Source organism: Aythya marila (genome assembly GCF_965140915.1).
Source record: "Aythya marila genome assembly, chromosome: 1".
Lineage (NCBI taxonomy): Eukaryota > Metazoa > Chordata > Aves > Anseriformes > Anatidae > Aythya > Aythya marila.
Window position 1 is genome coordinate 42,520,204 of NC_139042.1, and position 23,019 is coordinate 42,543,222.

Genomic DNA, 23,019 nt, shown 5'->3' on the forward strand with positions numbered 1-23,019 from the left:
GAGCCCAACAACAGCATCTCTCACAAACACCACTTGGTGTGCACAAGCAGTGGGCAGGCAGCTCAACTAGTAGTTGTGCTCCAGAATGCAGAGGTTTATTTACTACTACAAACATTGTCTGCTTCTGCTCTTTGAAAGCGTGAGGACTGCTTGTCACCAGGCATCAAAATATTTGCATGCATTTGGAAACAGATGATTTTTCAGATTAAAAAAAAAAAAAAACCAACAAAAACTAATATGTTTGTATAAACAACAAGGACCTGTTGTTTATTTTCACTTTTCTTTTTCCTTCAAGATGACATATACTCGTTATGTATACTCAATACTGCAACCATCTGTCTCCCAGATGAATCACATGCAGCTTATATGAAAGTACACGATCTTGTAATGCCATGGAAAACACTCTACAGGCCTGACGTACGAGCCCAGGTGAAAACCCCAGAGTCACAGATGCAGTGAGAAGCAGCCAAGTCAGAAATAGTCTTAAGTCCAGACATACACTTATTAGGATATTATAGGTCTTACACCATTATCAAAAGAGACTTTCATATTGTGGAATTTGTGGTAAGAAAGGACTGCTATTTATGCACCTCTCCACGCTCAATCATGCTGTTTCCTTCTGAGCTACCCAGCATAGCTGGGCAGTAGTTTACTGGAGCTAAAAAAAAAAAGTCCTCAGTTTTGGAAGAATTTCTAAGAGGAGATCTGATTACAGAACCATGAAATTTAAGAGATACTATTTCAGTGAATCATCATCTTTCCCATCACTGAAAATATTCCTGATGGGCCAAGAAAGGAAGTTTAATTTAGAACCCTTTATCCTTTTCAACAGTCAGTAGAAAACAGATCTGTGTTTTACTAAGAGTAGATAAGAAGCGAATCACTACAATCTGCTGATGTGTATTTTTTTTTTTTGTTTTGTTTTTTTTTCCTTTTAGGTTAAATTTTACTTTATCCTGACAACATTTTAAGATTACCGAAGGGTAATATGCTGCTATAAATCACAAAGCTTTTGTCTTACCTTTGGTTCTACCAATACCATCCGAATTTTCTGATGCTGGATATTGGAAGCATCTAACATAACGTTCACTTTAACCTTGTCAAATACATGCAGCGTTGTGTCTTCCACAGTAAGTGATGGTACCTAAACATTAAAGTTTTGTTTAAATACTTACTGCTTATAATGTGTCTTATATTTTTATATGAATAAATATTTCTGTACATAGTTTTTAATGTGTTCATTTTCATTAACATGTAATGAGTTATGGTGCTGAATGCCCAGAGTGTCATGGTACAGGTACTATGTTTAATTTCTGTAATAGATATTAATATCTAATATTAATCAATGTCAATACCACACATTCCTCTGTCAGGACCATTTGTGGTTAAACTTATGAAGACCACAGTGACACTATTACTACAGATAAATAAACCTGAAATTAGAAGAGCCTCTATTAACCACCTAACCCAACTAAAATAGATTTTAGTCATTCCGCTCAATTACCAAATCAAAAAAAAAGACAATTAATAAACATTACAAAACCTACTTCATTGTTGTAGTCAAGTCTTGGTGTTGGTTTATCTTTTTCTTCAAAGAAGACTGTTCCTTCTAACCCATACTTGGGAATCAAAACCACAATTGCATTTTTTCTTACAAATAATATATATGCATCTTCATTCACCACTCCTTTGGTTTTGAAGAACAGCTGTAACAGAAGATACAATAAAAAAAAACATTAGAACATTCTCTTCTGGATGACAAATACACCAAATTAAAAAGAGTAAAACATAAATATATATAAATATGCATTTATACTATAATATTTATATTTATACTAAATATAAATTTATACTTAGAGATTATTACCATATATTTAAAAGCAGATTCATATCATTATATTAGCTATTTATAGTATCGCTGCAGTATTAAGCATTCATCATATTTATTAAACAAAAAAAAAAAAAAAAAAGTAAAAAGCATCCTCTAGATGTAACTCTCAATTTTTTCAGTACCAGCAATGTAATGTTGAAGCTTTTCCTCAAATAAACAGCATTCATTCTTAACGATTACTGCAGACTTACTGATCTACAAAGAACAACCTGATTATTACTACTCAGTATTTCCTCCCTTCCTTTAAGGGCAATGTTTGTGCTCCCACCTCAGAACTATTTACCTGCGTATGGAATGCAACAGATGCTCTCTGTGCATATTGAGCCATTTTATGCCGGTAGTTAAGATTTTTACACAGATCTGATAGTTTGTGTTTATCCGTAAGTTCTGGATAAGTACTGTCGGCTCCTATGGCCACTGCCAGAAGTCGATGTACTATAATGTCAGCATACCTGCAAAGATGATCAGTGACGTGTCAAAACATTTTGTATTACATTTCTGAATATAATTTTGTATTTAGAAATTTTACAGATCAAAAAAACCTTTGTAATACCGATGGTCTGCTGATATCTCCCTGTATTAATTCAAGATCACATTCCCTTTATTGACCAAAGATATGCTCTGCAGAGAGAAAATAAACTACGTTGTTTTCTTTTTCATCTATGAAATTCTTTATTACATTCTACCAATACAGCCTGTACTGTTGAGCACTTAAAAGAAGAAATAAAGCCTTATTCTTGGACTAAGAATGATGTTTCACCGATACAAATCTAAAGCTGAACAAACACATTATTTTGTTTTAAATAGATACCACCACCATCTAAAATATTTCTTAACAGATAAATCACCTTTGTTCTCAAAAACTACTGTAAAATAAGGGTACCTTCTAATAGGTGAGGTAAAGTGGGTATAAATAGGTGAGGCTAAACCATAGTGATGAAAATCGTTATCCATTCCGGAACAGAAATACACAGCTTGCATCATGCAGCGAGTGGTCAAAATTCGCAAGAGTGTATTTAGATATGGGGATGCAGGAGACTCAGCTTTGTCTAATGATTCAGCTAAAGCCTTTGCAGAATCAGTCTTAATTTCCAAATTCTGTAGAAAGGGAAAAAAAGTCAGATATTACAAGCAAATATTAAACTATCATTATTTGAATTTCAACACTTAAATCCATGCCAATCCTAGCAACTGTAACAAATATCATACCTGATAAATTCTGAAGTGTAGACAACTTAAGGAATGACAGTGTTACAAATAAAGCCCCATGCATTTCTCATTATTATTATTTGCATTCTATTCAAACAATGGAAAACTAAGTCAGCCTACAAATTCAGAAAAAGCATGAAGTGTTTCTTAGTTCTGTATGGATGCCAATATTAACAAATTTCTCTTGGTTTTATTGTTTTCCATCTCAGTATTGGTTATAGGTATATGAAAAGGTATATAAAAAACAGTTACCAAAAAATTTATTAGTAACATATTCAGACTTCCACCCAAGTCCCATGTAAGCACTAATCAACCTTATTTTGCTTCCTACACGAATTATTAAAACTTACACTTGGAAAAGTGATTTGTAACATTACTACTTTTTTGTTCCTCGTGTGCCAGTGACACTTGTTACAGATAGCATGAAAACAACAGAAATGCATTTTTACTTTGCAGTGCCACAAGATCAACAGAATGTACACCACTGACAACAAAGGGCGATGTAGAGATCAAATGATTCCTGTACCATGGTAAAGTGACTGCATATTTATTAATAATAAAAAAAAATGTGTGTGTGTGTGTGTGTGTATATATATATATATACACACACATTTTTTTTTATTTACATATATATATATATATATATATATATATATATATATATATATATATATATATATATAATGCTAATACCTGTTGTGTTGGTTCTTTTGGAGTAATTAAAAGTAAATTTGGTTAATTAAGAGAAAGTTAGTCCATGGAAAGCCTTCTGAGTAAAACACTACTTTTAAAATCATTTTCAGATTAGAAATGTGTGTGACCCAAAGCCAAAAACCGTCTCAAAAATTACATTCAGCTTAGAAAGGAGAAATGTTTCACAGTGCGTAACATTTAAAAATAAAACAGACAGACAGATCTGCTTTCTTTACCCAAAAAGGTTTTTGTTTGTTTGTTTGTTTGTTTGTTTATTTTAAGCAAAAGATTTCACCTAGAAGTACAGGAACCTTGTTGCGGATACCAGTGGTTAGAAAGTGTAGCAGGACACATTTTTACAGTACTGCTTTCTAACCCCTATTCTTTGGTAAGTGCCCAACCAGAGAGAAAATGCAGCTTTTTTACCATACTAATTAAGTGAATTAATTATAAAACTTGCCTTGGACTTTGCTGCTTTCACAAGAATGTCATAATTCGATGGAGGAGGAGCTGGATGTTTCCTGAGCAGGGCAAACTCTGGGAACTCATCATAAATTTTTTGTGCTACAGAGACATTGGCAAGCAACATGAACTCTTCGACCATGGAATTTGTTTCTCTGTCAACATAAAATATTTTGCATTGTTAGAAAAGCATTATTAGGTATTTGTTTTGTGTGTCTAATGAAGAAACATGTCACTATCCTATAAATATTATGTACTAGTATCTAGTAAATCAGTATTTTTGAACATATAGTACAAGCAGACAAACATTTTTAAGAGTAAAAACACACCAAATATTTAGTAAAGTTCAAACACTGGGGCAGAAGGAAAAAAAACAAACTAAAATAATAGATGAAGATAAAAATGCTCTTTAAGATAGCATTGCTATCTGAAAAAAAAAGACCAACAGACAAGCTGCTTCTTTCTAAGAACACTATTTAAACATCATGTGTATGACGCTTAAAAGCACCATATTGCACACCATGAAGTCATGACAGTGGACACAACTTGGTGCAGATTTTAGCACAGAAACTACATAGTAGTATGACAGAAAGTAATTAGATCCAAAAATTGCATGAGTAGCTCTGCTTCTAAAACTCCTCAATAATACCGCTGATATCACTCTGCACATGTGCAGAATTGTTCTGTTGTTAAAGTTTCAGTAATCCATGACTCCAAATTCTACTTTGTTAGTTCGTACTGGTAGAAGAGCTTTGGAGAGGTCAGTGGGACGTAGACAGTCCATAGCCCAGTGCTCCTTTAAATCAGTAGCAAAGATTTAAATTAATCTACGAAGCATGCAGTTCATAACTTACTTCATAAATACTGTAGTAAATACAGATTAACTGTCTATTCTATGATTATTGACTTGAACTATTACATAAACCTTGTACACTATTAAGAAAATGCTGTTAGTTAAATATACCTTAACTCCATCCCTGCCCCAAATTAAGCAATTGAGGAAAATAAAAAGGCGTACTTAAGTTCCTTAGTTTGCAGGTCAATAGGATCATGAGTTTCACTGTCCATGTGGAAACGAACTTCTGGTGAGGAAAGTGTCAAAGCTCTGGAAGACAATTAAGAGGTATTAATGAATTACAGTAGAGCAGAAACAGCAGCAGACTTGCAGGCCTATGCACAGCATCTGGGTTTGTTATGAAAAACATAGCAAAAAAAGATTGGAATTAATGTTCAAAATAGCAGAAATTCTGATGCTGCATCCACAATTTCAAATTTTAAATACTACTCCTTTGGTTGTTTGCATAATGTCCGTAAGAGAACCATATTGCCAATTCATTTTGCAAAGGAAAAATTAACATCCCAAGTTTGTGTTTTTAGGGGAACAAAGATAACTGCTTTTCTGCAAAACAAAACGGCAAAACACTTTTCTTTCCAAAGATTTTCACTGGAAAAATGAACACATCATCTGCATATGTAACATATAATTTGACAGTTGTAAATAGACAGTAAATAGACAAAAGGGGGAGGGAGAGGTAACAGCAACAGCATGGTTTACCCATTATCAATTCTCTTCTTCTTCAGAATTTTTGCTAACTTGTTTAGTCCACGTAAACTGACAGTAATATCATCATTCATTGACGCTGAATCAATTCTCATCTGTGCTTCAGCATACGTGAGAGAAGCCTTGAAGAGGTTAAAAAAAAAAACATACATAATTGAACACTGAAAAGAAGAACACATTTCTATCTTGCAGAAACTGCTGTTTGTTGTCAAAGCTGGTTCACAGTAATACAAAACTTTACATTCAATACCTCAATGTATGTCATTTACAAAGACTAAAGGACAAAGCAGGACAGATCCATGGAAGACCCTAAGAAAACTCAAGCGTTTACAGTACTTTTTTAATGCTGATAACAGACATGTTTTATACATTAGAGGTCTGATTTTACAGAACTGTATTAAACGCCTACAGACTCTACTGAATACCAGTATTCATGGTGTATAGCAACCATGTCCAGTAAATATCAACACATTTATACTTCTTAAACAAAACATCATAACAAAGTAATTGCAGAAAAAACATTGCAATTGTTCTAAACATTGATGTTTAGAACAGGGCAGGATACTCTTTGCTTTAGGATTTAAGCATCATTTGCTAATTCCAATAAAGTACATCAATAACAGAAACAAGAAAAAAAAACATAACTTCAGTATCAAGTCTGTTAATCACTGCTTTTGTAAGAAGGTCTACAGCTTTTTAAAACAATATATATATATTCATGTGACTAACCTTGGAATTAATAATACTCTTCATAAATCTGGTTTTTAGAATTTCAGCATTATGGTTCATCTCCCATATACATGAAAATGCAAGCCTTTGAGAGAGGGGTGGAAAATCTGTTAAAAATCACATGCACACATCTGAAGTTTCTTGTCAGGACTGAAGTATGGATCATATACATATACCTGTCCACATTTGATCTCAAGGAGCATAAATTGGAACTCAGTAACTCCGGAACCATATCAATCCTCTGCAAAATAATGAATAAAACGCGTGACTAGTCATAAATACTTAATGTTGTAATTTTTAACCATAATAAAAGCTTGGAAATAGTTTGATTTTATCAATACAAAAAGCTCAGATTTGTGAAAGAAAGGTGCACTACTTTAAAGGAAACTCATTCCAACATCTATTTTAGCTATTTGTTGTTTTAACAGCAGTTATTTCTAAGAACCAGGTCTATGGGAAATAAGTTACTACAAACCTAAACATACAGTTCCAAAAACAAAAAACACAGACCATAGGAAACAGAGATTTAACTATCATAAGAAAAAAACAATGGAAAGAACAAAAATCAGGTCATTTCTTTTACAGTTTCAGATCTATATTAAAACAGAAGTCTAGTTTTAGAACACATTATTTCTTGCATCAAACAGGAGTTGAAAGGCATATTATCTATGTAATTGATTTATTAAAAAAAAAAAAATACTTGCTGTGTAGAATGACAGAAAGCAACTTCATTTTGATAGTTATGCAAATTAAGCGCAGCCCAAAGGAGCTTTTCTTTCTTAGTCTAGAGATAATGGCTCTACTAAGAATTTAAAAAGGAAAGCAATGAAAAATTAATTGTACAAAAAGCTGTCTACATAGAAAACATACTTTTTCACACAGATACACAGTTGTTCCTCTTTTTGCTGACTCCTCATCCAAAGCATTTCCTGGGCGAATAAAATGACTGACATCTGCAATATGCACACCAACCTTAAGAAAACAAAACAATAAAACAAAACAACAACAAGCATCACATTAAACATCTTATGAAACAATTAGGTTTCAACATGAAAGAAACTTTCTCAGGTTTTTATTTACAAGCCAATTTACCCCTTTCCTGTTCCCTCCAGCAGCTTCTATATTTATCAGTAGGTATAGTTAAAAGCTCTTAAATTAAAAAAAGAAGTAATAATTGTAGCAATTATGCAAAATAAGGGCATGCATACATTTAGTGGAAAGCTGCATTCATTACCAATGCAACTCTTCTTGCCAAGGGCCTCAAACAATCTGTTTCATTTTTTTCAAGGCTCATTGCAAATTGTTTTTTGCTTTTCTCTGTTTGCTAGACCTTCAACGTTGACATTCTCTGCTATTACAACTACAAATTAACTTATAGCAAAGAAAGCACAACTAGATCAGATATAATGGTGCAGAGCTAGTGTTAATCAACCCTATAGCTTTTTAATGCCTTTTTAATCAGTCCTTAGCTATTACAGCTGTAACTTCACCCTACTAGCAGTTTCTTATCCTAGCTGCAGATATCCACGTTTACAGTTAGCTAAAGCAGTAAATAAATTGTTACTTTCTCATACTAAATGAGCAGACAGCAGGGTGAATTTAGAAGAGATTCACCCTGAGATTCTGATGGAACATCTTTTCTTTATTCCCATCTTATAATTGTGCAAACACCAATAATTTCTTTCACAACAGATCTTGAGCTTTGCTGGTATTAGTTGCACTGCCACTATTACCACTACTGCACTGCCTGTAAAATAAATACTAAATGACTAGTTTGACAACACAAAGAACCCACCTCCAGATTTCCATTTTCCATTTCTCTATAATGTAATGCATCATCAATATCCGTACAACCAGGAGGATCAACACTACAAACACACAGATGCCTCAAGTCCTCCCTGTATTTCATATCCTGAAGTTAAAAAACAAAACAGAGAAAAAAAATCTTCCATACCAAAGTAGAAATGATCATTCAGAAGGCGTTTTTTGTAAGATTTTCCAAAGCAGCCAAACATTTAAAGAGCGGCTTTTATTTAGCATATGATTTGCAGTATTATTTATCTATAAGATGTAAAAACTATAGTGATAAAAAACAAAAAAACAAAAAAAACAACACGAGACAGAAGATGATCAAGTACTGCAATGTGGTTTTATAGCAAAAGGAAGAGAAAGAATAAATCCACAATGTTTTCATCATCTCAGATTTTTTTTTTTTTAAGTGAAATTGTGACTCTGCTGTCCAGCTAAATAAATTGTTTAGAATTACTGTTCTCAAGTAACTTTAGCTGTCCAAGGCTGAGATATCTACACAGCTGTAAGGAACTGCACACTTTGGAAGTATCTACCTTTGTACAGTGGCTACAGAAAGATACGTATCTTTGACTAGACAGCCAACACTGTCAGCTTCCAAGCTCAGAAGAAACCAGTATTGTGGGAGTGTGGCCATGGGGGTCGACAAGCCCCATGGTTGGGGATAACATCGGGCTCTTAACGATGAGGCCATCAGGAATGTAACGAGTTCAGAGGGAACAAAGAAGGGTGATTCAGGAGGCGCCTCGTCTCGGGTTGCCTGTTCTCCAGCCGTCAGGGCATGGCAGCGGGGGGGGTTGCTGTTGCCGGGCAAAGTTGTTTGACCAATGAATAGTGAGTGGGAAAGTACTGCGGTGGGGCAAATGGTATAAGAAGGGAGCCTGTCCTCAATGAGGGTCGAAGCTACGCCCTCTGTGAGGGAGAGATGGGGTTATGCCATTAATAAAGAAGTAGCAGTTACTGATCCTAAAAGAAGCCTGGTGTCCGAGTGGTCGTCACGCCACAAATGGCGCCGAACAGGGACATGAAGAACAGGGACACGCTGAGGAGCACGGACAAGCTAACGGAAGAGGGACAAAAACAAAAGAGGAGTGAATAGGGACAGGCTAGCAGAACAGGGACCAGGACAGGAACAGGCACACTGATCGCCTCATGAAGACAGGTTCGGCCAAACTCCGCAAACCCCTCAAAGGAGCTCGTACAGAAAGTCGCTGGAAATAGGCACACCACAGCTGGGAAGAAGCTCAAGCTGGGAGAAGCAGACCGGTGCACACAACTGCCCCTCGCTGGCGAAAGGTAAGCAGTTGCGCATTATGGGGAATCATACGTCCTTAGAAACAAAGGCTGTCCTGGTAACCTTACAGCTTACTCTCTTTATTGACAATCAGACAGTTTATGATCCTGAAATACGGAACCAAACTGAGGTCAAGGTGTGGGACTCAGCAACTAAAAACGACAAGGTTGTGGCGGGATTGCTCGGCACGTGGCGAGCAATCTCTGAGGCCTTAAACAGCCAGGTGGGACCACAGTCAGAAACGTGTGGTTTGCCAGATTGTGAGGGACCTGCGGGCTCGTCCACCGATCCTTCTGCTACACCATCGCCCCCCCCCCCCACTGCTGCTGCCATCGCACGCCTTTGCTGTTACGCCCTCTGGTGACCTGGACGTGCCTTTTGGCCCAGGCCCTTGTCACCTGTAAGGTTTTTGTATTTTGGTCTCACTAGATAGGTTTGTAACCAAATGCCATAAACAGAATAGTCTGAAGAGATTTCAATACATCCCAATATAATCCATTTAGGTAATCAGAGAAAGAGAAGTTGATGTTTACAGAATTGCTTGTTTCAAATGCTGTTAGTGAATCTCAAGTTCTGCCCGGTACCTTAGGCCTTGAAAAGGAGACGGATATGTTTCCCTTCGATCCGGGAGGAATAGGGTATATAAGGCCCGAAGGCCGAGTTGCTTAACAACTTAAAGCGAGACATATTGTTCCCACGACTGGCCCTGGAATTGTCCTGTGTTTGTAATCAAATACGCCACAGAGTATGGGATAAATGATGATAAAACTAGACCGCTTCAAAGGCAATAAAACACACAAAATAAACAACCAAAAAGGACCACCCCCAAAAACAAAGCAAATGAAAAAAAATCCCCCCCAAACAAACACTGTTGGTGTTCAGGGTTCCCTGGTGAGCTGGTTCTGTACGTTCTAAAGCAGCCGTTTCCTGTACCTAAGGTACCGGGCAGAACTTGAGATTCACTAACAGCATTTGAAACAAGCAATTCTGTAAACATCAACTTCTCTTTCTCTGATTACCTAAATGGATTATATTGGGATGTATTGAAATCTCTTCAGACTATTCTGTTTATGGCATTTGGTTACAAACCTATCTAGTGAGACCAAAATACAAAAACCTTACAGGTGACAAGTGCCTCCTGCTACGCAGAAGACAAAAGTTCCCCCATCCTGCCAGGCAGTAGGAGGGGACCTAGGCCAAGGGGGGGAATCGAGGCAGGTTCCTTCTCGGGGTGGTGCGTGAGCCCTGTCCCTGCCCACCTCACGTTCCATCAATCCTTGTAGAACAGGTATGAGGCCCTAGAACTTGTCAGTCAAAACAACTGATGTGGACGAAAGCCTGTCCCAGTTGGAGGGTGCCTAAGGCAAGGCAACCTACCCCCCCACATCGCTGCATCTCTTGCCAAGACAGAAGGGTTATTGTCATGGGGGAATCCCTTCTAAAAGGGACAGAGGGCCCGATGTGCCATAAGGACCCAACCCACAGCAAGTCTGTTGCCTCCCTGGGGCTCAGGTTAGAGACATTGCTGAGAAAGTCAAGCGCCTGGTACAGCCCACTGACTACTACCCACTACTGGTCTGTCAGGCTGGTAACGATGAAGTAGCAAGGAGAAGTCTGAGAGCAATCAGTGATGAGCTAAGGGATGGTGCACTAGAATCAGAGGGACTGTGTGCTAGTGAGGTCCTTTGGTCTGCTCCACAAGGTGCTGTGCGTAGGGAGGTGCATTTGAAGTGCTTCTACACAAACACATGCAGTATGAGGAATAAAATGGATGAGCTAGAAGTCTTGGCCCAGTCCCGCAGCTACAACATCATCAGCATAAGTGAAACCTGGTGAGATGAGTCCTGTGGCTGTTGTGCTGCAATAGATGGTTACAGGCTCTTCAGGAGGGACAGGCAGGGCAGGCGAGGTGGAAGAGTGGCGATGTATGTGAAGCAGGAGCTGGACTGTGTGGAACTTCAAGCTGGTGATGGCAAAGTTGAGAGCCTGTGGGTAAGGATTAAGGGACGAACAGATAAAGGGGATATCGTAGTTGTCGTAGTGGGAGTCTATTACAGACCACCCAGCCAGGATGACAACACCGAAGAATTATTCTTTGCTGAACTAAGATGCCTTGAGATCAATTCCCCTTGTCCTTATGGGGGACTTCAACTTGCCAGACACAAGCAAGTCCAGGAGGTTCATAAAGCACCTATATGATAAACTCTTGGTGCAGGTGCTAAGGGAGCCAACTAGGAAAGGTGCCCTCCTTGATCTGTTGCTGGAGAAGAGAGAGGGTCTTGTGGGGGGTGTGGCAATTGGCCGCCATCTTGGCCACAGTGATGATGAAGTGGTTGAGTTGAGGACCAAAGAAAACATAGGTCCTCTACTTGATGGGGATGGTCATCTTATAGACAATGATATAGGCAAAGCAGAGACATTTAATGCCTTCTTTGCCTTTGTCTACAACATTGATGATGGGCTTCAGGACCCAGAGTGCCCTGAGCTGGCGGACCATGATAGTAGGGATAATAAAATCCCAACCAACCCTGACTGTGTGCAGGATTTGCTGCTCTACCTGCATCCATACAAGTCCATGGGTCCGGATGGGATTCATCCCAGGGTGCTTAAAGAGCTGGCTGATGTCATCGCAAAACCTCTCTCAATTATTTTTCAACGGTCTTTGGTCTACTGGAGAGGTTCCAGTAGACTGGAAGCTGGCAAATGTGCCAATTTTCAAGAGGGGCAAGATGGAAGACCCTAACAATTACAGGCCTGTCTGTCTCAAGTCAGTGCCTGGTAAAATTCTGGAGAAGATGACCCTTGAAGTTAATTGACGTGCACCTGGGGGACAATGTGGTCATTGGTCCTAGCCAACAGGGGTTCACAAGGGGTAGGTCCTGCTTAACAATGTTTTTATAAATGATTTGGATGCAGGACTAGAAGGAGTTTTGAGCAAATTTGCCAACGACACCAAACTTGGAGGAATTGTAGACTTGGCTGAGGGTGGAAAGGCCTTCCAGTGAGATCTGGACAGATTGAAGAGCTGGGTGATCACCAGCCACATGAAGTTTAACAAAGGCAAGTGCCGGGTCCTGCACCTGGGAAGGGGCAACCCTAGCAGTATTTACAGACTGGGTGATGAGACGCTGGAGAGCGGCCCCACAGAGAGGGATCTGGGGGTCGTGGTAGACAGCAAGCTGAATATGAGCCAGCAGTGTGCCCTGGCAGCCAGGAGGACCAACCGTGTCCTGGGGTGCATCAAGCACGGCATTGCTAGCTAGTTGAGGGAAGGGATTGTCCTGCTCTACTTGGCACTGGTGTGGCTTCACCTTGAGTACTGTGTGCAGTTCTGGGCTGCACAGAACAAAAAGGATGGGAAACTGTTGGAGAGTGTCCAGAGGAGTGCGATGAAGATGGTGAAGGGCCTAGAGGGGAAGACGTATGAGGAGCGGCTGAGGGCACTAGGCCTGTTCAGCCTGGAGAAGAGGAGGCTGAGGGGAGACCTCATTGCAGTTTACAGCTTCCTCGTGAGGGGGAGCAGATCTATTCTCCTTAGTGACCAGTGATAGGACACACGGGAATGGTGTCAAGCTGAGGCAGGTGAGGTTTAGGCTAGACATCGGGAAGAGGGTGGTTGCGCACTGGAACAGGCTCCCCAGGGAAGTAATCACTGCACTAAGCCTGTCTGAATTTAAGAAGCGTTTGGACTGTGCACTTAGTCACGTTCTAAAACTTTGGGTAGACCTGTGCGGTTCCAGGAGTTGGACTTGATGATCCTCACAGGTCCCTTCCAACTCAGGATATTCTATGATTCACAATTGCTGAATTGTAAACTCCCATCCTTGTCAAGTAATTTTGTTTTACATTTTAAATGAAACCTTCTATAGTAGTAGTGGTAGTTGTGTGTGATTTTTTTATTATTATTATTATTTTTATTTTAAATTTTAAAACATCTATCCCTAACAAACAGTTTTAGCCAAAACACAAAAATCTTGCAGAAGCAGCTATTATTTCCACAGGAAATCAGGATAAAAGTCCAGAAAAAAATGCTTTTAGACAACATTTCTCCTCTATGTTTGGAACACACAAATACCTGAGAATGTCACAGTGTTTGATTTGAAGGAGAAGGCACAGTAATTATTGTAATAATTAAAATACATTACCTTTTCTGTAATGCTCCATGGCATTTTTGGTAGGAAACTAAGGACAGCTTGTGAAAAAGGTTGATGAGGGACATCATGTTCAAGCAGAAGAACTTCTGTCTCAGTTTCTTTATCTCCAGCACTTCCCAAGTTCTTTACAAAATGACCCTGAAAAACAACATACTTGTGTGTGTGTGTATATAATGTATGTACACACACACAAATACATGAACATCAAGCAATACCAATTGCTCAGAAGTAATTAAATATTTGAAATGCTTCTAACATGAATACTTTAAAATGTATTTTTTCTAATGAACTCATTCTTTATAACTCATTTTAAGTAGCGCAACCACAATGTAGCATATACTGAAGATGCATAACATGGCAATAGCAGCACACTTCTGTAACTTGCAAACAGGTGTCTGGGCTTATTTAACGATCTAACTAGCATAAAACAAATTTCTACTTATCATATACACCAACTATTTCAATAATAATGTTTCAACAAAGCCAAATCTCTGTGACACGCTTGCAGCTTTAAGGTATTCCTCCAGATACTGTTTGATTCTCCAGAAATTATTTAAAGTATTATTTCATCTCTTTTAATCTACAGCATACATTTACTATATAGTAATACCTTAAGCCTACTGTGTCTGCATCTCTGAGACCTGAACAGGATTTGCTTCTTTGCACATGTGATACACGTGTTATGTACATGAAAGTGAAAATATGCTTTTTTTTTTTTTTTTTTGTAAATACAGAGCTAATTTTTGTTTGGGTGCAAGCCATATTTAGTATTCACACAACTAATTCCGCTCTCCACATAAGCCTTCCACGATTAGATGCTGTACTGCTGTTAGACTTGTACACAGCTGTTTATTTTGCCAGGATGACAAGCTGCTGAGACTTCACACACATCTCAAACAACCCTGTTGGTCTTTTAGTCCTACTGGGACTTGAACATGACAGAGTTGATAAAGCTCAGGACACCCACCACTGGGTAGCAGAGATGTTATTCATGGAAATGAGGGCTACATATATACTAGCAAGCTGAACAGGAGCAGGTCTGGCCTGCAGGCATCTGTAATGAATAATGGAACAGAATAGCTCAGTTGGAAGGAACCTGTGAGTCCAACTGCCAATCGTGTTTGATCAAAAGTAATTAAATATTTGAAACTATTATTCCACAGATTATTAGTATTAAATTAGTTATTAAATTACACAGTAGGAGTCATATTTTCTTCTTCATTTAACCTTCTCAACTTAAACAACTGATTCAGGAGGTCTGAACTTTCTCTTTTCTTTTGCTTCAACGGTACTAAACTCTCTAAAGTTAAAACTGAAAAAAACTGTAAAGATGGAAATTCAGTTTTGCAGGAAAGAAAATACATTGTTCCCGCAAGCCACAGAACAACTAAGGTCTAATTTTTCTGTGAATTTGTGCTGCACCATACATCCCACTCCCTAATACTCACATTAACTCACACCTCTCATCCTCTGCAGCAATGCTGTTTGTCTTAAAACACTCTTTCTGTATGTTCTGAGTTTCCTCCATACCTTGAAATGTGCCTAAGACACCTGTGCTCTCACTATAAACTACACACTCTTACACAAGCCAGGGGAAGCCCCTTCCAAACCCAGTGTTCAGCACAAATTGAAGCTTATGTTCAAATTTTCTCTAATATATTCCTGTTTATTTATATGGAACTTCTAAGAACTTAATTACCTGCAACTCTGCCCCACCTGATAATTTGACTGCATTAGGCCCGTGTGCTTAAAACTACTTTCCAGGATGCTGATCGGCATGTAGATGAACAAAGCCAGAAGAAAAGAGTTGACGTTTCTAGGGAGCCAGACTAAAACAAGGTAGTCCCTAGTTAGTCTAGATAAAGCACCATAGTTAGGAAGTATAGCTTCACTGCAGAACCTGAGGACTGGGTTTTTAGGTTTGATGACATATATTTTTGGGGGGAGCAAGAGTAAACTAGATTATTTAGGGACTTCCTTAATTTGCACTATTAAAGAACAATATACAAAGAACTTTAACAATTCATGTCAACACCTTTTCAAGTTACTCAGCATTACAGATAATAAACATCTTACCTAATAAACAAGTTTAAGTCACATAGATAAAAGTTCAGAAGGAAACACAAACTTACGTTAGGATACCTAGAATTCCTGGGCCAACCATCAATAGCAACAATTATTCTTTGTCCTTCCAGTGTATCTGCTTGTCTTGTTTCTATTCGAATACGAGGAATCCTGCGATCAGCTGGTGTAAACAAGTGCCGCCTTGCCTATTAGCAGACAGAAAAAGGAACAAATAACTTCTAATTAACATAATAATAATAATAATAGAAATCTACTCTTACAATAGCTTTATTACCTTACCTCTTTGATCTGTGATTTGGAAAGCATGCCACAGAACGGTCGCCAGTTTCGTTTTATAATGCCCACTACTTTTCCTGTAGGTCTCAGCATGCTCTTGTTATCAGAAGTCTTCAACTGGTATAAAACAAAGGGGTGAAAAAACAGAATTGTTTGAACTTGTTAACGTGTGATTATAGCACATATCTCAAAACCTATGTGGTAGGTGGTAATAGGTTATGTTATCACTATAATGCCATAAATTCATTATGGCTTCATAAACAGAACAATTTTAGTATTTGTAATGTGACAAACCTTACTCTGTAAAGATTTTTATGGACATAATTTCAGAACAAAGAACAGCAGAAAAAAGGCTGAAGAAATGCTATCTTCTACTGTCTCAGCTTGTTCCCCGAGTATCCCCATTTTCTTTTCTAACCTATTGATTTTTAATGAATCTTTTTAATGTTTCTTGAAAATTCTCCAGTACTTCTAAACACCGTAATAAATACGTATCTTCCTATAAAATTCTGTGGAAAGATTATGTTTTTAAAGAAACGCAAATATTTGTTGGACAGGGTATATACACGTGTATACACACTAAGCAGAATTACTGCAAATAGCTGAGGAGTATGTTACAATTGGTTCCAAATATATCTAATGCCATTAAAAGCTGACTCTCATTGTAATACTGTATCTGCTCCTATTTCAGCAATTCCTAATCTACACACTAGCATATAGCTTTGCATACTGCCACCTGGCTACCACTCAGAAACATTGGAATTATGTAATTTAACAAAATAACCTGGGAATATCTGATAGGGATTAATACCCCTCAAAAAAAAGCACCTCTTATACATGTATTCACATATCCAATGCAACAGTAGGACTAGAATAAACATTTAATTTTCCAAGATTTTTTGAGGTAATTACAGCTTTTAGGAGGCAGTATTAAAAAGATGTGCAAATCTAAAACCTTATGGTCAGGATATTACAGATTTTGTCTCTCTCTTGACAGAGAGGTGGTAAAAAAGAAAAAACAACAAACATACAATGTTTTCTTTTTCCTCTTCAGTTTCAATATCATCTTCATTCTGGCCATCATCTTGCAAGACTACTGAGGATGGTGCCACCCATTCATCTTTTGCCAGCAACTCCACAGCTACAATATCTTCATGAACTGCTCGGTTTAAATGTTTAAGACCTTGTATAATTATCTGGATTTTTAAAAGACAAAATGAAAATGGTCACAATGATAGCAGCAAAAGACCCAAATCAAAGCAGCATAATGGAAGAGTATATACATTTATGTACAACAGGCTCTGTACTCTAAAGAACATTTAAAAGATTTTTTTTCCACTCCTTACGCTTATTTTCATTCTGATATTACTTCAGGATTCCAACAGTCTCTCCAAAAACATGTTTTCACCAGACTTTAAAAAGATATACAATAATCAGGCAATTCTATTTTTGTGGGCCAGAAGCCTCCACACGCTACCAGGAAATCGGAGTTAAGAGTCAGAGAGTGTAAGAAGCACCCACAGCTGCCACCAGAAATGGGGAGGGAAGAGACAACTGCTGCTGCTTGGAAATAGTGTCTGTACAACCGTACCAACAGTTGTAGGTACAGAATCACAGAATTGTCTAAGTTGGAAGAGACCTCAAGATAACCTAGTACAACTTCTGACCTAACACTAACAAGTCCTCCGCTAAACCATATCCCTAAGCTCTACATCTAAACGTCTTTTAAAAACCTCCAGGGATGGTGACTCCACCACTTCCCTGGGCAGCCTATTCCAATGCCTAACAACCCTTTTGGTAAAGAAGTTCTTCCTAATACCCAAACTAAACATCCCTGGCACAACTTTAGCCCATTTCCCCTCGTCCTGTCACCAGGCACGTGGGAAAACAGACCAACCCCCACCTCGCTACAGCCTCCTTTAAGGTACTTAAAAAGAGTGATAAGGTTGCCCCTGAGCCTCCTCTTCTCCAGGCTGAACAAGCCCAGCTCCCTCAGCCGCTCCTCGTAGGACTTGTTCTCCAGGCCCCTCACCAGCTTCGTCGCCCTTCTCTGGACCCGCTCGAGCACCTCCATGTCCTTCTTGTAGCAAGGGGCCCAAAACTGAACACAGTACTCAAGGCGCAGCCTCACCAGAGCCGAGTACAGGGGGACGATCACCTCCCTAGCCCTGCTGGTCACACTGTTCCTGATACAAGCCAGGATGCCGTTGGCCTTCTTGGCCACCTGAGCACACTGCTGGCTCATATTCAGCCGACTATCCACCATCACTCCCAGGTCCTTCTCTGCCTGGCAGCTTTCCAACCATTCCTCTCCCAGCCTGTAGCTCTGCTTGGGGTTATTGCGCCCCAGGTGCAGGACCCGGCACTTGGCCTTGTTGAACTTCATGCAGTTGACCTCAGCCCATCGGTGCAGCCTATCCAGATCCTCCTGCAGAGCCTTCCTACCCTTGAGCAGATCGACACACGCACCTAACTTGGTGTCATCTGTGAACTTACTGAGGGTGCACTCAATGCCCTCGTCCAGATCATTGATGAAGATATTAAAGAGGACCGGCCCCAGCACCGAGCCCTGGGCAATGCCACTAGTGACTGGCCTCCAACTGGACTTGACTCCATTTACGACGACTCTTTGGGCCCAGCTATCCAGCCAGTTTTTAACCCAATGAAGCATAAGCCAGTCCAAGCCTAGAGCAGCCAGTTTCTTGAGGAGAATGCTGTGGGAAATGGTGTCAAAAGCCTTGCTGAAGTCAAGGTAGATCACATCCACAGCCTTTCCCTCATCCACCAAGCACATCATTTTGTCATAGAAGGAGATCAGGTTCATCAAGCAGGACCTGCCTTTCATAAACCCATGCTGACTGGGCCTGATCACCTGCTTGCCCTGCAAGTGCTGCGTGATGACTCTCAAGAGGATCTGCTCCATGAGCTTCCCTGGTACTGAGGTCAAACTGACAGGCCTGTAGTTTCCTGGGTCTGCCCTCCGGCCCTTCTTGTAGATGGGCGTCACGTTTGCTAGCCGCCAGTCAATTGGGACCTCCCCTGATAGCCAGGACTGCTGATAAATGATGGACAGTGGCTTGGCCAGCTCCTCTGCCAGTTTTCTCAGTACCCTTGGGTGGATCCCATCCGGCCCCATTGACTTGCGCACATCCAAGTGCCGTAGCAGGTCGCCAACTATTTCCTCGTGGATTGAGCACCATATTCTGCTCCCCATCCACTTCCACCAGCTCAGGGTATTGGGTGTCTAGAGAACAACTGCTCTTGCAGCTAAAGACTGAGGCAAAGAAGGCATTAAGCACCTCCGCCTTTTCCTCATCTCTCGTCACTAAGTTTCCCTCCACATCCAGTTGAGGATGGAGATTCTCCTTAGTCTTCCTTTTTGTGTTGATGTATTTTTTATAAAAACACTTTCTGTTATCTTTAACGGCAGTAGCCAGATTGAACTCCAGATGAGCTTTGGCCTTCCTAATTTTGTCCCTGCACAGCCTTGCAACATCCTTATAGTCCTCCCGAGTGGCCTGCCCTCTTTTCCAAAGATGATAAACCCTCTGTTTTTTCCTAAGCTCTAGCCACAACTCTCTGTTCAGCCAGGCTGGGCTTCTTCCACACCGGCTCATATTTGGGCACGTGGGGACAGACCGCTCCTGCGCCATTAAGACTTCCCTCTTGAAGAGCGCCCAGCCTTCCTGGACTCCTCTGCCCTTCAGAAACGCCTCCCAAGGGACTCTACCAACCAGTGTCCTGAGCAGCTCAAAGTCAGCCCTCCGGAAGTCCAATACAGCGGTTTTACTGGTCCCCTTCCTGGCTTCTCCAAGAATGGAGAACTCTACCATTTCATGGTCACTCTGCCCAAGATAGTTTCCAACCACCACATCTCCCACTAGTCCTTCTCTGTGAAGAGAAGTTTAAGCGGGGCACTTCCCCTGGTAGGCTCACTAACCAGTTGTGTCAGGAAGCTATCTCCCACACTCTCCAGAAACCTCCTAGACTGCTTTCTCTGGGCTGTGTTGTGCTTCCAGGATATGTCTGGGAAGTTGAAGTCCCCCACAAGAACAAGCTCTGATGATTTTGCAACTTCTGCCAGCTGCCTGTAGAACTCCTCATCCGTCTCCTCATCCTGGTTCGGCAGTCTATAACAGACCCCCACCAGGATGCTTCCCTTGTTGGCCTTCCCGCTGATCCTAACCCACAGGGACTCAACCTTATCATTCCCAGCCTCGAGTTCTACAACCTCGAAAGACTCTCCAATATAGAGAGCCACACCACCACCCCTTCCATGCTGCCTGTCCCTTCTGAAGAGCCTATAGCCAGACATTGCAGCACTCCAGTCATGGGAGTTGTCCCAAGCAGGATAAACTTCTTGGGGGGGGATGCAGCCTGAAAATAGCAGGGCAAATAAAGCAGGAGAACCACACAGGGGCTCACCACAGTTTTTTTCATAATCCTCTGCAAAGTTGTTTCTCTTTCACCAAACATTTCAAAATCTAATCTAATTCAACGGAAATAGTATTAAGAACTAAGATTCAGGTTTCATTATATGTATTTTATCAAACCACAAATAATACCTTTAAACAGATTATTATTATTTTTTTTTCAAAAAGAGCATATTTGGTATTTCAGCAGTCTATATCCACACAAACAAAGGAAAAAAATGATGTCAGAAAAATTAATACAATATTCCTTTTTAACATCACAAGTCACCATGGAAGAATTACATTTTAGGTCATTACTGACCCTGACTAAAATTCGCAGTGTGAAGTCAAAATAAACTCACCTCTTTGTTTTCTTCAGCATCTCCATGAACCCAAACAGTAGCTTCAAGATAATTATCTCTGCTTGCCCTATAGGTTCCTTGGAGGTAAATACCAGATTTTATTCCTTGCTGCAATTTGCTAAGAGGAAGGTGTTCTGGGAAAATTATTTTGCCACTTTCTATTTCTTTCTTTAAGGGGGAAAAAAAAAAAAAAAAAAAAAAAAAAAAAAGTCATCTGTAATAATTCCAAAACTCTACTCAGAAACATGAAACTCAAGCTAGCAAACTACAAAATTATAACTATGTGTAGGAACGAACATGCACAATAATGAAAAACTATTATTAAGCAGTCATTTTTTCTGAAGAAGCATAAAATCATAAAGAACGTAGAAATATAATAATGCTAGGAACATCTTCTCCTGTTTGCCTGCAGTTACTTAAAGTTTACTGTATAAGTAAAGTATGCATGTATGTTTACTTGGATATATTGACTAAATACATGTTTGGTGAAGAAAATATTATCACAGTACTACATAGCAAAGAGTATAGCACGCAGGGTAAGCAGCTGTATGAAACATGAAAAGAAACTCGGAGGACTAAACTTTGAAACAGTAACTAAATTAAAGCTGAATGAATTGTAGATAACTCCTGAAAGCATCAGCTTGGCAGCCCTCCACTTTCTTCCCACTCCTGTGTGTCACAGAATCATAGAACCACACACTAGTTTCGGTTGGAAAGACCACCTATTTCCAAAACCCCTGCTATGGGCAGGGACACCTCCCACCCGACCAGGTTGCTCAAAGCCCCATCCAGCCTGGCCTTGAACACCTCCAGGGATGGGGCTTCCACAGCTTCTCTGGACAACCCATGCCAGTGCCTCACCACCCTCAAAGGAATGAATTTCTTCCTTAATATCTTATCTAAACCTACCCTCTTTTATTTTAAAGCCATTACTCCTTGAGTTATCACTACACTCACTGACAGAGTCCCTTCCCAGCTTTCCTGTAGGTCCCCTGTAGGTACTGGAAGGCTGCTATAAGATGTCCCCAGAGCCTTCTCTTCTCCGGGCTGAACAACTCCAACTCAGCCTGTCTTCACAGGAGAGGTGCTCCAGCCCTTTGATTATCCTTGTGGCCCTCCTCTGGACTTGTTCTAACAGGCCCATGTCTTTGTGCTGGGGGCTTCAGAGCTGAACACAGTACGGTACTCTGGGTGGGGTCTCAGGAGAGGAGACAGAGGGGGAGAATCTCCTCTCTCGCCCTGCTGGCCATGCTTATTTTGATGCAGCCCAGGATACAGTTAGCTTTCTGGGCTGCAAGCACACCTTGCTGGCTCATGTTGAGCTTCTCATCAACCAACACCCCCAGGTCCTTCTTCTCAGGGCTGCTCCATTCTGCAGCCAGCCTGTATTTGTGCTTGGGATTGCCCCAGCCCAGATGCAGGACCTTGTACTTGGCCTTGTGTAACCTAACGGGGTTTTCACAGGACCACCTCTCAAGCCTGTCCAGGTCCCTCCAGTGTGTTCCATTCCACTGTTAAAAGTAACTGATGGAATTTATCTTCCCTTTTCTTGGTGGTGTTAGTTTCCAGCTGTGTTAATCTTACATGAGCACCTGAACCTTAATTCTGATAAACACGGGACAAAGAGAATAAACAATGAAGTAACTCATCTGCAAGCTGCAGCATGCACTTCTGTCCATTAACCGCTAAATCAGATTATTTTGCTAGAAAATGCTTTTGATAAATAATAAATTAACACAAGCTTTCAAATAATAGACAAAACAGAAACAAAGATCAAATGGTTTGCAATAGACTTCTGACGTTTTCAGTTTAGTTGAATTATTTCTGTTTTTTACACAATTTGTTGAATCACTTGTTAAGATTCTCAGCCTTGTATCAGTTACCTAAAGCAACCGTTTTTTCACAAATAAATAGGTGATACCTACTAATAGGCATATAAAAATGCAGCAGTAAAAATAGTTGCAATATTTCCTTTTCAGTTAGCAAGAAGTTGTATTGTGAAAATGGTAATAAAGACCAGAGTTTTAATTTTCTGAACTGATGCTAGTAGCCTGACATACGGCATCTAACAATAGACTGTAA

The 23,019-nt window shown here is 39.8% G+C and overlaps 1 protein-coding gene across 1 annotated transcript in view; it reads right to left on the reverse strand.

Moving 5' to 3' along the window:
• Window positions 1–23,019, reverse strand: part of DIS3 (DIS3 homolog, exosome endoribonuclease and 3'-5' exoribonuclease) — a 29,635-nt gene that overhangs the window by 3,624 nt on the left and 2,992 nt on the right. Inside the window, exons 5-20 of the mRNA XM_082784671.1 lie at window positions 20,938–21,105; window positions 17,195–17,359; window positions 16,167–16,280; window positions 15,935–16,072; window positions 13,794–13,940; window positions 8,341–8,457; window positions 7,416–7,517; window positions 6,722–6,786; window positions 6,546–6,630; window positions 5,811–5,938; window positions 5,274–5,360; window positions 4,254–4,410; window positions 2,775–2,989; window positions 2,175–2,343; window positions 1,548–1,706; window positions 1,022–1,144 (exon numbers count right to left, since the gene is read on the reverse strand). Coding sequence (XP_082640797.1) covers window positions 1,022–1,144; window positions 1,548–1,706; window positions 2,175–2,343; window positions 2,775–2,989; window positions 4,254–4,410; window positions 5,274–5,360; window positions 5,811–5,938; window positions 6,546–6,630; window positions 6,722–6,786; window positions 7,416–7,517; window positions 8,341–8,457; window positions 13,794–13,940; window positions 15,935–16,072; window positions 16,167–16,280; window positions 17,195–17,359; window positions 20,938–21,105 — 2,139 coding nt within the window. The remainder of the gene's footprint in view (window positions 1–1,021; window positions 1,145–1,547; window positions 1,707–2,174; window positions 2,344–2,774; window positions 2,990–4,253; window positions 4,411–5,273; window positions 5,361–5,810; window positions 5,939–6,545; window positions 6,631–6,721; window positions 6,787–7,415; window positions 7,518–8,340; window positions 8,458–13,793; window positions 13,941–15,934; window positions 16,073–16,166; window positions 16,281–17,194; window positions 17,360–20,937; window positions 21,106–23,019) is intronic.